The sequence below is a fragment of the Phyllostomus discolor genome, chromosome 9 (assembly GCF_004126475.2).
Source record: "Phyllostomus discolor isolate MPI-MPIP mPhyDis1 chromosome 9, mPhyDis1.pri.v3, whole genome shotgun sequence".
Classification (NCBI taxonomy): domain Eukaryota; kingdom Metazoa; phylum Chordata; class Mammalia; order Chiroptera; family Phyllostomidae; genus Phyllostomus; species Phyllostomus discolor.
The window spans coordinates 85,451,194-85,466,701 of NC_040911.2; the positions used below are offsets into that span (position 1 = coordinate 85,451,194).

At 47.1% G+C, this 15,508-nt stretch overlaps 1 protein-coding gene across 1 annotated transcript; it reads left to right on the top strand.

Moving 5' to 3' along the window:
• The first annotated feature begins 4,427 nt into the window (after positions 1-4,427).
• Positions 4,428-15,200, top strand: BPIFA2 (BPI fold containing family A member 2). Its single transcript, XM_036009721.1, has 8 exons — positions 4,428-4,568; positions 5,366-5,512; positions 7,180-7,324; positions 7,975-8,082; positions 9,537-9,683; positions 12,037-12,118; positions 13,188-14,198; positions 15,007-15,200. Exons 2-7 carry the CDS (start codon positions 5,377-5,379, stop codon positions 13,260-13,262), a joined length of 693 nt encoding a protein of 230 aa, XP_035865614.1. The 5' UTR covers positions 4,428-4,568; positions 5,366-5,376; the 3' UTR covers positions 13,263-14,198; positions 15,007-15,200.
• Positions 15,201-15,508: the final 308 nt, after the last annotated feature.

Genomic DNA, 15,508 nt, shown 5'->3' on the forward strand with positions numbered 1-15,508 from the left:
CCCATCCAGCACTCGTGACAGACATCACTAATCAAGCGTTCCTTCCAGGAGCAACCTCAGAGGGCTTCTCAGCAGAATGTGCCATCCAGTCGGTCTCTGTAATCAATCGCAGTCATGTGTGAGACCACAGTTCTCAGACTTCCCTACCTTGGCCCAGGAGAGGAGAGTGAGGCTCAGTAAGGATGTGCACCCGCCAAGGGTCATATAACAGTAGCTCATGAAGCCAGCACTGGTGGACACTGGTATCCTGAAGGCCCGAACCCCTTTCGGCACTTTAGGTCCTCACTGCACACAAAAGAAGCATAGTTGCCAGTAACTGAGCATTAAGCATATTGGATGCATTGTTTCATTTATCTTTTCATATCAATGGAAAACGATGGAGAGAAGGGAAGTGATCAGAAACCAACAATAATTATAATCTTCATCGCTGTTACTATGTACCTAGGGCCAACCACATGCTAACCCTTTTACATACATTATCCCTCCTCATTCTCGCAACAGGTCCTATAGCTCATCCCATTTCACAGATAAGGAGCCTGAGGCTTTAGTGAGATACCCCCTCATGCAGCTTATGCAGCCAACATTGGGCAGAGAGAGACTGGACGCAAACCCAACCCCAGTGCCAGAATCAGGCGCTGACTGACATCCTCAGAGCCCCCTGGGTACCCTTTAATTTCCATTTGGGTGCTGGGATCCAGGCACAGGGGTGTTTGCCCAATTTTACAGATGGAGCAACTGAGGCCTGGGACTCACACAAGGTCTAAGGTCACCACATCACACTTCACTCCCTGGGCTGTGTTCCTGGGGTGGCAAAAACTCTCTCCACAAGATTTCAGCACAGCCCTCAGCTCTGTTCTCATGCCTTGATGAGGAGGGGCCTCAGATGTTTGCAGAACTCAGTGCCAGGCAGCCAGGGAGGGGGGACTGATGACTAGTCCCAGGTCATCCAGCAAGACTCTGCTTGCCTGGGTTCTCCGGGTCCCAGTCCAGGCTTGAGGACCTAGGCTGCCACCCCCTCCCCACTCTGTACTCCAGTGGCAGAACCAGGGCCAATGCAAGGGACATGAGCTCCCCAGCTCATCTCACCCTCTGCCCAGGCCACGCTCGCTTCAACAGCAAGCCTGCCCAGTCCTTGCTGAGTTTCAGGTCGGGGAGCAGAGGAGACAGACGCAGGTGACTCTGAGCTCTCTGCTAGTACATCTGTTGCCACGTGGTCATCCACATGAGTTTCCTGTGCCAGTGCCAGGTTGACAGGGGCCAATGCACCAGGCGTTACAACCAACTCAAACAGCAGAAGCTGAAGGATAAACAGGATATTCAAGCCCAAGGACTGTTCTGCCCCAACAGATGGCTTCACCGTGACCTTGGCCAGAAGACCTTCTCTGGGGACCCAAATGCTTGGTTCCCATCGTTGTGAGGCCCCGGCCAGCCACATACCCGCTCTGAATCTCAGCTTCCTCGACTAGAAAATGGGGCTCAAACCCTCCTGACGGGGTTGTCACGAGGACTGATGGGGAAAGCGTGCCTATAGCAGCAAGCCTAGTGCCACAGTCCCGGCGAGCTGCAGGGTTCTGAGAGTCATGCCTGGGCTGAGCTGAGGCTCTAGAGGGTGGAGTCAGGGTTACAGCTCATAGAAATCAGGGCAGAAGGCACCTGAGTGATGGAGTCCAGTTATTCCTGTTTCTGGCCGATAGCGCTTGGGCAGCTGGACACAGGCCACGCTTGGGCTCCCAGAGCACTTGAGCCAAATTATTAGGGATGGGGCTCAAGCACTTGCATTTTAAACAAGCTTCCTAGGCAATTCTGCGTAATCTTTTTTCTTAAGGCTATTGCCCACAGGAGAAAATTCCAACAAAACTAAAAGATATGCAATAAAAGTGGAACATAAGTGAAGTTCAAGGTCACTGTGTGGCCTTGGATGATTCCTTCCCCTTCTCTGGGCCACAGGCTCCCCAGACTTCAGAGCAAGGAGGTTAAATGATGAGCTCTAACTGCTCTTCTGGCTTTGGTGCCTGTGGTCGTTCAAGTACAGTGTGTGACTCCGAGCAGCCATCAGAGGGAGGAGGCCGAGGTGAGTGTTCAAAAGCGTGAGGCAGGAATGCTGTGCATTTCGGTGGCAGGAATTCAATGCATAAGGGCTTAAATGAAAAGTGGGGAGATATGTATTTGAACTGAAAACTCTGGGGGTACATGTGACTTCAGCCACAACTAGATCCAGGCACTCACCTGATATATATTCTCTCATTTCCTTAGTATGCACTTCATTCTCCGGTGGGCTTTGCCAGATAGTTGTATCTAAAGTCTCTAAGGAAAAATTAAAAGAACCAGACAGCCTGGGGAGTCTCACATCCACCTTTGCGGGGAGTGAGCCCTTTCATTCAGCACAGTGGCAACGTAGTCTCTATGATTCTGCAAAAAGTTCTCTTCATTTAGGCAGTGAGATGCATCTTCAGACGAGTCTGGCTTGTGCTGTCTTGCACATGTGCACAAAAGCACATGCGTGTGGATGTGCACATACACTACATGTGTGTAAGTATGTGTGTGCTTGTTCACAAGTTGTACACACACCGTGGAAGGAGGACCTGGAGGACCACAGGACGAAGGGGGCATGGTCTCTCCCCACTTTGGGAGATTTATCCTGGTGTGGGTAAGACATGGGGGGTCCCCCGTAGTGCTTTAGCAGACAGGGGCCTTGAAGTTGTGGCAAAGTCCTGTCCTCTCATGAGCTAGGGCCAGAGATGCTGCAGAAGTATGAGTGACCCTGAGAATATGGCTCCTTAGGACCTTGGAATTGCATCCAAAAGGACAGGGTCCTGCCTTTGTGCCACCCCCCTAGACCCACACCCAGGAGGCCAGTTTGTGTTACCTTAGAGCTTGACCGTGCAAGGCGCCGATACCAGCGGGGCGCCTGACTCTGCCCCGAGTGTGGTCGTGCTGAGAGGCGGCACCTAGCGTGAGCCGCCGGGGCTCCGGGAGCCCATGGCCAGGTGGAGTCGGGGTCCTGGGGGGGGGGGGGGGGGGTGAGAAAAGGAAGGAGACAGGAAGCCTGAGGGGGAAATACCCACTCAGGAGAGCTAGACTCAGGTAGAAAGAAAACCTGAGGGGAAGAAGCATCAAAATGTGCAACAATGGTCTTTGAACAATAGACCAAGGGAACTTAGAATCGAGGCTCACGGTCAGGACAAGCCTCACAGGAGCTTAGTTGTCACCTAGTCCAGTTCCAGAGCATCTCTGGCGGTGGGGACATTCACCTTCCCAGGTAGTGGCTGCTTTTATAAGACACCCTGGAGAGAGGTTTGGAGCATTTTAAAGACAGGCCAGAGTCTTCAAACACCACGCATGGGGAAGGTCTCAGCACAGGGTGGTAACGATTTGCCGAGGCTAGAGAACAAGTTTAAAAAATCAAACTGTGGCTATTTGCTGTGAAAGGAGCCATCGAGGGGCTGAGGTCAGGGATAATGGGGAGGGAGGGGACACCTCAGGGGCGCAATCAGGGAGGTTCTGAAGCGGTGACAGCAAGAGCTGGGGACAACTGGACAGAAGAGTCTTGGGCAGAAAGAGTGGCAAATGCAAAGGCCCAGGAAGAGGTCAGAATGTTCTGGAAGAGAAGGAAGACAGGGTAGGGCCCTGGAGGGACAAGTGGGAGAGGAGTGTGGAGAGAGAGTGGCGCGGTGGCACAGGGCCCTGTAGGGCATGGTAAGAATTTGGGTTTAAGCTGAGTGACGCACCCCTGGCTGCTGCAATGACAACAGAGTGACGGGGCAGGTGTGCCGGGGGTGACGGACTATGGGGTTTGTCTCCTGACACTGGCTGTGCAACCTCAAGCCAGGTGCTTAACCTTTCTGGGCTTCGCTGTTGTCCACACGTGGGGGTAACGTGAGGTGGATTTTGTTCACTCTCAGGAGGAAGTCCACTTGATAGAAGAGGCAGCCTTAAGAGGTAATGAACTCCCGTGACTGCAAACATTCTCACAGAGCCTGGCTCCACCATGAAACACGTTGTAGACAGCACTCGGAGCCAGAGGATTGGGTGGGAGGATGGGAGGACCTTTGTGGTTGCTGACCCTGACCTTCTGTGGACCACAGTTCTGGCCCCATCTCTGTCCCTATCTTGCCCGACAGTCTCAGGCTGGGTACTTCCCCTCTCTGAGCATCAGTTTCCAAATGATGCGAGAAACAGGCTGGATGATCACTACAGGTTCTCCCACCAGCACATTCTCTAGTCTGTCCATTCTTAGTCTTCACCCCAACCCCCACTCACAATGGCCACCACCGTCTTGGCAGCTGGAGGCACTGTGAGAACCTGGTCTTAGTTTTGGCAGGAAGTCCTCCCCACATCCATCCATTCCAATTCAAACATGCAGGTGGCCTTTGGGTTGGAGCCTCTCTGCTCATTCTGGACAGGGGTTATTTTCTTTGGAGTCTCCTTGGATGACTGTGGAACCAAGGTTTGCTTCCACAGACAGTCTCCTATCCTGTGGCCACCAATATAAGGGCCAGCGCCTCCCAGAAGAATCCCAGGAGGCCGTGCAGGGAAACAAGGATTCGTGAGCATCCTTCTCCAAACCTGTGAGTAGTGGGCTTCCCCCTGAGGTCACCCCACAAGGTGGTCTTCAGTAGACTTTGGGAGTAAGAGTCAGAGGACTGGGGCTGCCTGGGTTAGCTAATATTTTGAACATAGCAAATTAAGAGATAGATAGAGATTATATTCAGGGAAGTGTCAAGTTGGTGAGCAATGCAGGGTCATGACACAGTGTCCATGTATTCGTTCATACTTTTATTCAGCACATAGTTATTCGTTGAACTGCACTGGGGGCAGGCTTTTTACTGGGGGTTGAGGATTCAACAGCAAAATGTCATAATTCTTCCTCTAAAGAGTTTACAGCCTGGTGAGAGAGGAGGACAGGTCATCCCGTCATTGGTACTCAGGACACTGAGCAGAGAACGAAGGCAGGAAAGTGGTGGGGTGAAACCCCCTAACCTAGACTCTAGCGAGGGGCCTCAAGTAGGCTTCATAGAGGACATGTTGTCTTACTGAAGCCAGAGAGTCTATAGGACGTGACTTAGGTAAAAAATGCAAAGAGGAGACAAATGTTCCAAGCAAAGAAGCCAGCAGGTGGAAAAAACCTTTTTATAAAAAGATTGACTTGTAGTCAAGAGTGACTTCTGATTGCAGCCTGTCTGCTCACTAGCTGTGTGCCTCTGGGCAAGCTGGTTTAGCTTCCTGACCTGGGCTGCCCATCTGTAAAGTGGGAGATAAGCACATTTATCTTAAAGGGATAGTAAATGTAAGAATGCTGGTGTTCGCTAAAAATTCCTTTTTCTACTGGGTAATTCTTACTCCTGTTTCTCTTATGAATGTCCAGGTATCAACAAGATGTTTCAGCTTTGGAAACTCGTTCTCTTGTGTGGCCTGCTCACTGGGACCTCAGCATCGATTTTGGGGGATATTGGCAGTGACCTGAAAGATGTTATTGATAAAGGACGTGAGCTCATTGGGGATACAGTTGAAAGTGAGTCAATAAGATTGATGATAGGTAGCACCCAAGACCCTGCCTCCTAAACACTAGGCTGCATTACCAGGGGCTGCCACCAGGGACTGCCCTTTCTGGGTAGTTCCCTGGGTAAGGTGGTTGGTTATTCACTTCCTGGCTCATTCACTTACTATTTTTCTACAAGCGAGCAATGCTTGAATGAATATCCTTTTACATATTATATCATAGCAAACTTTTTCCAACATATGAATAGGGTAAGTCCCTAAAAGTGAGATGCACATTTTAAATTCTAGTAGATGTTGACAAATAATCCCCTATGTTAACATTGTCTCCAACAGTTGGTGGGAGTACCTTTCTCTGTGCTCCCTCGACAGCACTGGTATGGAAAACTTAAATGTTTGCATTTCATAGGTGAAAGACTGTAATTCACTTCACTTTACATTTCTCTAATTATAGGAGAATCCACTCACATTTTCATATTTGTAGCTTTTTACATATTTTAATGTAAATATTTTGTTTATATTCTTAGTATATTATTTCTGTTGGGTTGTTTACTTTTCTTACTGATTTGTATTAATTTGTTAGAAGTTAACTCTACCTAGCCTAAGTAGTTGTATCCTGGCTTTTATAGTTAATTGAATCTCTTTTTTATTCTGATTGCTTAAAAGAACTTGGCTTTCTCTTCCTCTTCTAAAAAAATTAACAGCACATTGTTAAACATTTTTATATGAGTTTAGTAACTCCTGTAAATGGCTGCCTTTCAAATATTGCCAGGCAACCTTCAAAGATACAGAAGAGATTCAATCTTCAACTTCACTGCTGAGAAAACGAAGCTCAGAAACAGAAGTGTCTGGGTTCAGGTCACCTAATGAGTTATAAGACCAGACATAGTTTTATTTAAATTGGCATCTTCGGTTTGCATCATTATAACCAGGTAGATACTGTTCATTGCACAGCTGAGTTGTAGTGCTATGACTACATATCTTCTCCAGTACAGTTTTTTGTTTTTCCTTGAGTTAGTAATTGCCTTGCTGTTTCTCACATAAGTTGTTTTACACACATATCCTTAACTCTTTTCATATGCACCATTCTATACCTGTCATGTCATTTATTCTATCTAGCTCCTCTTTCCACTGGAGACCTCCCATTAGGACACTGATCTCCTGCTCCCATGTGAATTCTTGTTGTCTGGGCCTGCTTCAGAGTTCTCTTCCTCCGACTACATTTTGTCACTTTCATGGGTTGGAGTCATATTTTTTCTTGATTCTAGATTTTCCATACTTTAGTTTACTCTCTCATTTTGACCTAGTTTTTGAAACTCGTGTTTTGAAACATCTCACTTACATCAATAGACCCTCCAAGTCACTACTAGAAGTTATACAGTCATTATGGATTGCCTGGCTAGTTGATTGATTTCTTTGTTGATGAATAATGGGTATATATCAGCATGGAGACTGTGTGGAGGGAAGAGGGGCTCTGCAGCTATGTGTCTTCAGGCACATTTCTTAAACTTTTCATCCTTCATTTCCTCATCTGCAAAATGCAGACAATATAAAAATCTACCTCACTGAGTTGTTAGAAAGATTAAAGGAAATGACATTGGCAAACAATCTTATCTAGTACCTGATGCATAGTAGGGACTTCATAAATGGTACATGACACTAAATAGTGATTGTTTTTGTCAGCTGTGGCTGGGGACCTGAAGGAAGACCTTACCAAGCTTCAGAACTCTAAGGTTGGGCAGCTGTCCGAGCAGGTGTTACAGAAAGCTGAGAATCTGTTTAGTGATGCTGTTTCTAAAGTCTTGTCCATTGGGAACAACATTTTGGGGTAAGTAGGTGCTTCATGGTGGAGATCTTTGCTCCCCATATCTTTTGGGGAGGGGATAAGTTTAAGATTAAAGACAGAAAGGTAACAAAAGTTGTCTGCCCACAGAACCAAGGCAGTCTGAGGCCAGGTCCACTAGAGCTTGAGTAAATTACAGGCGAGGCCAGAGTCATCCTTGGCATCCCGTGGGTTTCGGCTTCCACATTCTGTGACTTCAGGGTCAGGATGAAGGTTCTCTTCACCCACACCACCACCTGTTTGCTGATACCTGGATTCCCTTTTTCAGGGACTAAGACTTTCTTCTCCACATATTGCTGAGAATAAAATTTTGAATCCCCTCAGAAGAAATATAACTGAAATCTTCATACCTACTGGTTTCACACATAAGAGTTTTGGAGTAAACAATTGTGGGTTCAAATCCTGGCTCTGGCAGTTATTCTTCCTTGGAATCTTGGGAGAAATCACAACTGTCTGATCCTCCGTATGCCATGCTATGACATGGAGACAATCAAACCTCTGACAGGGGCTATGGTAAAGACCAAAGTAAGCAAAGCTGATGAGGCCCAACTGCCCAGCATGATCCTGGTACAGAGATGTGCTTGGCAAATGGCTGTCATGAGGAATGACAAGAGTGAATTCTGGTTTTTGCCCAGGTTGAAAATCAGTAATGTCAACCTCCTGGGTATCAAACCTGGACTGACTCCTGATGGCGAAGGACTTGGCCTGAGCCTCCCCATCACCGCTGATGTCGAATTGAACCTGTGAGTATGCATTAGAGTCTGGGATTCGGGGAGGCAGTGCAGGATAGCCAGTGGATCTCCAAATGGGAAGCAGGCACTTTTCCATGCTGCTGTGTGGCCCAAACTATAAATAAGGGCAGTTTCTACTTTGGCCATAACTAAGTCTTTTTAAAAAGAATCCTCCATTAAATATATTTCTGGAATCATAACATTTACTTAATAGTAAAATTTGCAAAAATGGAGAAGACATTTATAATTCTTTGGCAAAATTTTCTCTAGCATTATTTTGTCTCTCAAGATTCTCCTTAAATAACAGTAACCATTACAAATAAATGCATATAGTGGTGTATAGTATATAATAAATGGTATGTGTGAAATATATAATTTTATACTTTATTTTAATCGAATTTATTGTGGTTACATTGGTCAATAAAATTATGTTTTTAAGGGAACAATTCTAAAATACATCACCTGCACATTGTATTGTGTGTTCACCATCCAAAGTCTAGTTGCCTGCCATCACCATTTATCTCCCTGCAACTACCCTTCTCTCTGGTAATCACCATACTGTTGTCTGTGTCCATGAGTTTTTTGGGGTTTTGTTTGTTTGTTTGTTTGTTTTTTGCTTAATTCCTTTACCTATTTCACTCATCTCCCAGCCTCCCTTCTCTCTGACAGCTGTCAGTTGGTTCTCTGTATCCATGAGTCTGTTTCTATTTTATTTATTTTGTTCATTAGATTCCACATATAAGTGAAATCATATGGTTAAAACCATCATTTTAGTGCGGGCTGCGAACCAAAGTGTCCCAGGTTCGATTCCCAGTCAGGGTACATGCCTGGGTTGCAGGCCATGGCCCCCAACAACCGCACATTGATGTCTCTCTCTCTCTCTCTCTTTCTCCCTCCCTTCCCTCTCTGAAAATAAATAAATAAAACCTTAAAAAAAACCCATCATTTTAAAGTATGTTAATTACTTAAAAATAGAGAGGGAATAAGTATAAGAGAATAAGTACCTGTGGAAAGATATTTGTAAATTAAGTATAGTATCATTTCATCATACTTTAGCTATGAGAACTTGGGTTAGTTACTTAACCTCTCTATACCAATGCTTCCACATTTTGAAATGGAGATAATAATGGTGCTTTCCCCTCATGGTCTTGCTGTGATAATTAGATGGTTCGATCCAGGCAAAATACCTTTTATAAGTACCTAACATAATTTCTGCTCAATAAATGTTAACTATTATTATTATTTTAGTTATTAGTGTGATTCTATAGAAAAATTTCATATGAACCAAACCTACGTGGCCAAGAAGAAGCATCTAATATAAATATGTTAATCCCATAAAGAATATGGACAAGGTTGACAATTATCCATAGATATCCTGGATAATGTCCACACAGGTGGAAGAGCCCAAGCAGGCAACGTGGAAGGTCTTCTAGACCTCTCTTCACAGTGAATCTTATTTCCTGCAGGCCTCTCATTGGAAAGACAGTTGACCTGAAGCTTTCCATGGACCTCCTGGCTGGTGCCAAAATTGAAACTGAGGATGGCAAACCCATAGTGGCCATTACAAAATGCAACAGCGACCCAGCCAGCATCTCACTGAGCTTGTTGGACAGGTAAGTCCCATCCATCTCAGTAGAGCAGGGCTCTCACACAAGTCAAGGACCCTTAATTTCAGCCCTATCCTATACCTGGGAGGGGATACAATGTGGTGAAAACAGGTTTAAGCTCTGTAGTCAGACAGATGTTGGTTCAAATACCAGCTCTGTTACTAACTTATAACCTTGCAATAACCCCTCTGAGCCTCAGTTTTCTCATCTGTAAACTGAAGTTGACAATAATACCTACTCATAGGCTGCTGAGCTAACCAAATGATAAAATACAAGTGTTTAGCATGGAGCCTGGCGTATACTAAGCTCTCAATAATAATAATAATATCCATGCTGATTTTGTGTCTCTTTGTTGTCTCCATTATGACTAAGACAGGAGTGTTGACATCTCCAACTATAATTGGGAATTTGCTTGTTTCACCCTTCAGCTCTATCAGAATTTTGCTTCTTGCTTTTTGAAGCTCTGTTGTTAGGGGCATGCATATTTAGGATTGCTATATCTTCTTGAAGAAATGCCCCTTCACTGTTATGCCATGCTGTCAATCACCAACATCAGTTATATTTACCTTCTTGCCTCTGGTTGGGAGAGGGGGAGAGGAGTAAATGCCCACCATGGGCTCTAATTTTAGATTGTCCCCAAATTATTCTCCACCCACTGGAAAGTTCCTGAAACAGTATCTTGAAAACATAATCCTCTCCATTTAAATAATTGATCCCTGTTAATCCACAAAAATCTACATCTTAAACTGTGTGATTGAAAGGGCCGGTTTGGCCCCAGGAAGAGGGTTGAGGGAGAAAGGGCCACCCTGGCCGTGGCTGGGAGAGGAGAGATGCTCTGGAAGCTGAGGACTGGGGCAGGTTGGCCTTGGCAGGGAATAAGGCTGGGCCACCAGCAGAGGTCAATCCACCCTACCCCCATCAGGGTTGCCTGAAGACCCCCCTGAAACCAAAGAAAGGTTCCAAGGCCTGCTGTTGGTTGGAAAGGCCTGAGCGCCCCGCCCCCACCCCGGGCAAGCTTTGCCCCAGGGAATTCATCCTGCTGCTCTGGGTCTCAATGTCCATATCCGTACAACAGGGCATTCCATCCTGCTGCTCTAAGTCCTCTCAGGGCGTTTCCTTCCACTTTGGATGGAATCCCAAGTCCTCCCCGTGGTCATCTAGGCTCTGCGTGATCTGTGCCATCCTCATCTCACTTCACTCCCCCCTTGTTCACCCTGGGAAGACACACTGGCCTTTGCTCTGTGCCCTGGCTAGCTCTTTCCCACCTCCAGACTGGCGCAGAGCTGCCCTAGCCACTAGAACACCTTTGCTCCCCTCCATTTCAACACCCTTCTCTTCCTTCAGGCTCTAACATGAGGTTCCTCTCATTCTCTCTCTCAAAAGTGTCTACTCTCACCCTTCAGAGTTTTTGTCACAAGTTGTCATTACACATTTAATTGTATGTTTACTTCTTTCATTCTTTCATCTACAAATGGACTGAGTATCTGCTATGTCCCGGCAGGCAGTGTTCTGAGCTCTGGAGACTTCGTTGGTGAGAACAGACAAGGACCTGTTTTTGTGGCGCTTATTGTCCTGAGGGAAAGACAGACAGGCCAGCATTCAGCCCATGAATAAAGAGCTCTCAAGCAATGTGTCAGATGGCAGAAGCCCTGGGCCGAGTAGCACACTTACCAGGGAACTGTGATGCAAATCTCTCCCTTCTGGGAGCAGTAAGAGAGGGCTGTCCTGAGGAGGTGACAGTTGTGTTTTGAGCAGAAGGTGGGAAGGAACCAGCCTTAGCAAGACTTGTTTAATGTTTAGGTACCAGGTTAGGAGCTACTTGTACTTTGCTCATCTTCATGTCCCCAGCCTAGCTTGGTCCCTGGCATTTAGTTCCTGCTCTGTAATATTTGTTCAATGAACTGGGTTGCGATGAGACTCTCATGAGGTATTGGGATGAGCTGCTGCTCAGACAGGGGGTTATAAGTGATGATTCTTCTGGATAGAGGGATACTCTGTCTGTGCTTAGAAAAACACCTCAGCTTGGGCTGGTGTGGCTCAGTGGATTGAGCTCCTGCCTGTGAACTGAGAGAGATCGCTGGTTGGATTCCCAGCCAGGGCTCATGCCTGGGTCTCTGGCATGTGAGAGGCAACTAATTGATGTATGTCCCACACACCGATGTTCCTCTCCCTCTTTATCTCTCTCCCTTTCCTTCTTTCTAAAAATAAATATATGAAAAAATTTTAAGGTATCTCAGTGGTCCTGGGTTTGTTCACAGGCCTTCAAGGTGCTCCGCCATCCCCCACCCCCTCCCCAGCCCCCGCTGCTTGGCAGCTCTGCCCATTTGCCCATGCTTCATTAGTTTCCTCTCTTTTCCAGACACAGTAAACTGGTCAACAGACTCGTAGACGCTGTGACCACCTTCCTGAGCCAGACGTTGTCCACCACGGTGGAGATGCAGGTGAGTCTTCCACTCCTGGGTGCCCAGAGACAGGCCTGGTGGGGGCAATGTGGCATTTACAGGCCTGGCTGTACTGTCCAGCTCCCTTTCCTTTTGAGGTGCAAACTTCTCCTAGGACGTCAGCTGGAACCTGCCCCGCCTGATTCAGCCTGGAGGGATGGGGGAAGGGGAGCGGAGGCCTGGCATTAGCTGAAATCACTGAGTCCCAAACTTGAACTATCTGTCATATTTATATACTACCCATGTATTTGTTAGCTAATGTTTCCCTTTAATCAACACAATTTTGCTTACTTAAATTTATTTGAACACGCTTATTTTTAAAAGGAAACTTCATATCCTTGGTATAAATAGAAATTAATATCACTTACAATAACATTAATTTTAAAAATAAACACAGATCTATAGAATAGGTTTTTTATTTACACATCATCCAAAACCATATGTGCCTCGTGTGGGATTCCTGTGCACCCTACAAAACCATGGGCGCTGTGTGCCCACAGTTCCAAAGACTCTGAATCAGTCATTCCGGAAGGGCGCCAGGAACCTGGGTGTATGAAAGGAAAATCCTCCTGGTGTCTTTGTGGTTCACAGAACTGGAGTCTCACTACTCAGCATGTGTCCCTCTGGCCAGCTGCACAGGCCTCACCTGGTAGCATGTTAGAAATGCAGACTCTCAGGCCCCACCCTAGGCCTGTGGAAATGAAATTTGCATTTCAACCAGATCCCCAGGGAACTGTGAGACAATCATGAGAAACACTGCTCTACAGTTCCCAGGTCCCATCTGACGCTAAAACTCCAGGTTCCCGAGAGGGCAGGAGCCTGCTATGTTAACGCTCTAGATTCTTAAGGTTCTAGGACTCAAGGTTGCAGGTTTTAGGATTCTAGCATTCTAAGGTTCTCATATTTTGGACTTCTAACTTTCTAGTGTTCCAGAATCCTAAAGGTCAAAGGTCCTAAGATCCCATGTGAAAAGCTTCCCCGTGGGTGGCCGGCAGTTTGTGCCCAGTTGATAATGGACCTGTCCTTTTTCCTACTCCTCCCTCTTCTCTCCCTCTCTCTCCCCTCTCAGGTATGCCCATTGGTCAGACTCTTTCTCAACACACTGGGTGTGAATTTTCTTCAGGATACCATCAGTAAGTCATAGCCTGGGGAAGGGAAGGCATTCCCTACGCAGCCTTCCCAGGGTGGGCATGCAGCTCTGTGCCCGCCCCACAGGCTGGTCTGGGCAGGGGGCCCTGGAGAAGAAGGACCTAACATCTTGAGCAAGTTGGGAGGGTGTAGCTGGGTGGGGGGGTCCTTGCAGAATATATGGGGTTCTCTGGGCCTCTGAGAGCTTCCTACTGTCATCCCTCAGTTAACTCACAGAAGTTGCCTGGCAGAATGATGTGAGAAAGAAGGTGGGCCAGATCTGAATTCAAATCCTGGCTCTGCTACTTAGCAACCGTAGGACCTAGGTCCAGTAGTTCTGCCTCTTTGAGCCTCAGTTGCTCCCTAGTAAAACAAGACTATAAAAATTGTGGGGCTGGTGAGTGGATCAAAGGAAAAAGCATAAAGAGCCTAATATCAAGTGAGCATCGCTAAAAGACACCTTTCTTCCTCTCTTCCTTCTTATGAGGAGCTGGGGCCTCTCCAGCCAGTGGAGGCTTCCTCTAGCCTTCAGGTCTCCAGGCATGGCTGGGTTGCTGAGGATGCTGGAGCAAAGGAAATGGGTTAAGTGAATGTGTCAGGGTTCTGGAGCCGGCCCTTCTATAAAAATAGCCACAGGTCCAGTTCCTTGGGCAATCACTCTGTGCTCTGAATGCACCATCTCACTGGATCCTCACAATAGCCCTGTGGGATAGGTACCATTATTGTACCCATTTTACAGATGGACAAACTGAGGCTCAGGGAGGTGGAGAGACATGCCTGAGGTCTATGGCTGACAGGCTGACCCACTGGAGAGTGGTAGCCATTGGGGTCTGGTTTCTAGTTGGTGGAGACTGAGGCCTGCTATTGATTTTGTTCTTCCAGATGGACTTAAGCAGCAATCATCTGCCTAAAGAGGGCACATGAGGCGGACTGCTGTGATGACCCCCAACTGGTGAGGCACCAGGCTCCGTGCCCCACACTAAGAAAGGATGAGGCTCCTCCTCAGGGGAATATGGTGAAGCCAAAGCAAAGCTTAGGTTCTCTTGTTTTGCTTGCAGCAACCTGAGTTCTGATCTTGCTGATCTTGGTCTTGGACTAAGCCCTGACCCTAGTCCCAAGCTGAGCCCTGATCCTGGTCTCACTCTAAACCCCAAGCCTTAATCACATACCTATACTGAGGCCAGATCCTAGCCACAGATTGGGCTTTGGCCCCAGTTATTGGTTAAGCCCTGATATTAGTCACAGATGGGGCCTTGACGCTGACCTCAGACTGGTCCATGATCCTGATTATGTATAGAGCCCCGAACCCAGACTCCAGTCCTGGGCTTCGATCAGTCTTTTTTATTTTTTAATTGGTTTTTAAAGAGAGAGAGAGAATCACTGATCTGTTGTTCCACTTATTTATACATTCATTGATGGTTTCTTGTTATGTTCCCTGACTGGGAATTGAACCAGCAACCTTCGTGTAATGGGACAATGCTCTAACCATATGAGCTACACAACCAGGGCTCTGATTAGTCTTTTTGCCATTATTCCCAAGGTGAGGAGAGGGGAGAGTGAGGGACTAAGGATGTTTCAACGTCAGGTGCCAAAGAAAGACCCCAAACCTTGGGTAGCAGTCCTGTCATCACCAAGGCCTTAGACTTCACAGGGAATTGTGGGGAAGAACTTGAGCAGCAGTTGTGTGGTGAATGGCAGGTGCGTATAAGGGCCCCTTTGCTTTGCTGTCAGTGGCCTGACTCCCTGCGGTTTCCTTCCAGGTTACTTTGCTGTTGTTTGGCCCTGTTTCCTCACAGCATCTCCCTCTGGGAAGATGCTGCCACCATCTGACTGGAGTGGAAGCCTGAGTCCAGCCAGAAGAACCCCTCTCAGCTACTCCTTGGCTTCACAGTCAACACAGAAATCTCTGTGCTTGTCACCCTCCACTCTCAGCAATTAAAGCTACTTCTGCATCCTCCTATGTGGCCTTCCTTCCATCTGGGATTTGGCAAGGGAAGTGTGGCTAGGGCAGCAGAGACCAGGATCCAGAACTGGAAGAGACATCTGTGACTATCCAGCCCACCTTCTTGCTTTACAAATAGGGACACTGGGCACAGAGGGACAGTCTGTGGCCATGCTAGAACCCTTGATTCATCTACTCATATATTTAGTGAGGATATAGGGAGCACCTACCCTGGACCAGACAGGCAGTGGGAACAGGACAGTCACATTCTTGGGACAGCCCCATCTGGTGCTTTCCTCCATTCCTGCACCCCCAGAGAC

Coding starts and splice junctions, on each gene's coding strand:
- BPIFA2 (XM_036009721.1), top strand. CDS start 5,377: ATGTTTCAGCTTTGGAAACTCGTTCTCTTGTGTGGCCTGCTCACTGGG. Junction 7,325..7,974: donor ATTGGGAACAACATTTTGGG/GTAAGTAGGTGC, acceptor GTTTTTGCCCAG/GTTGAAAATCAGTAATGTCA. Junction 12,119..13,187: donor CCACCACGGTGGAGATGCAG/GTGAGTCTTCCA, acceptor CTCCCCTCTCAG/GTATGCCCATTGGTCAGACT.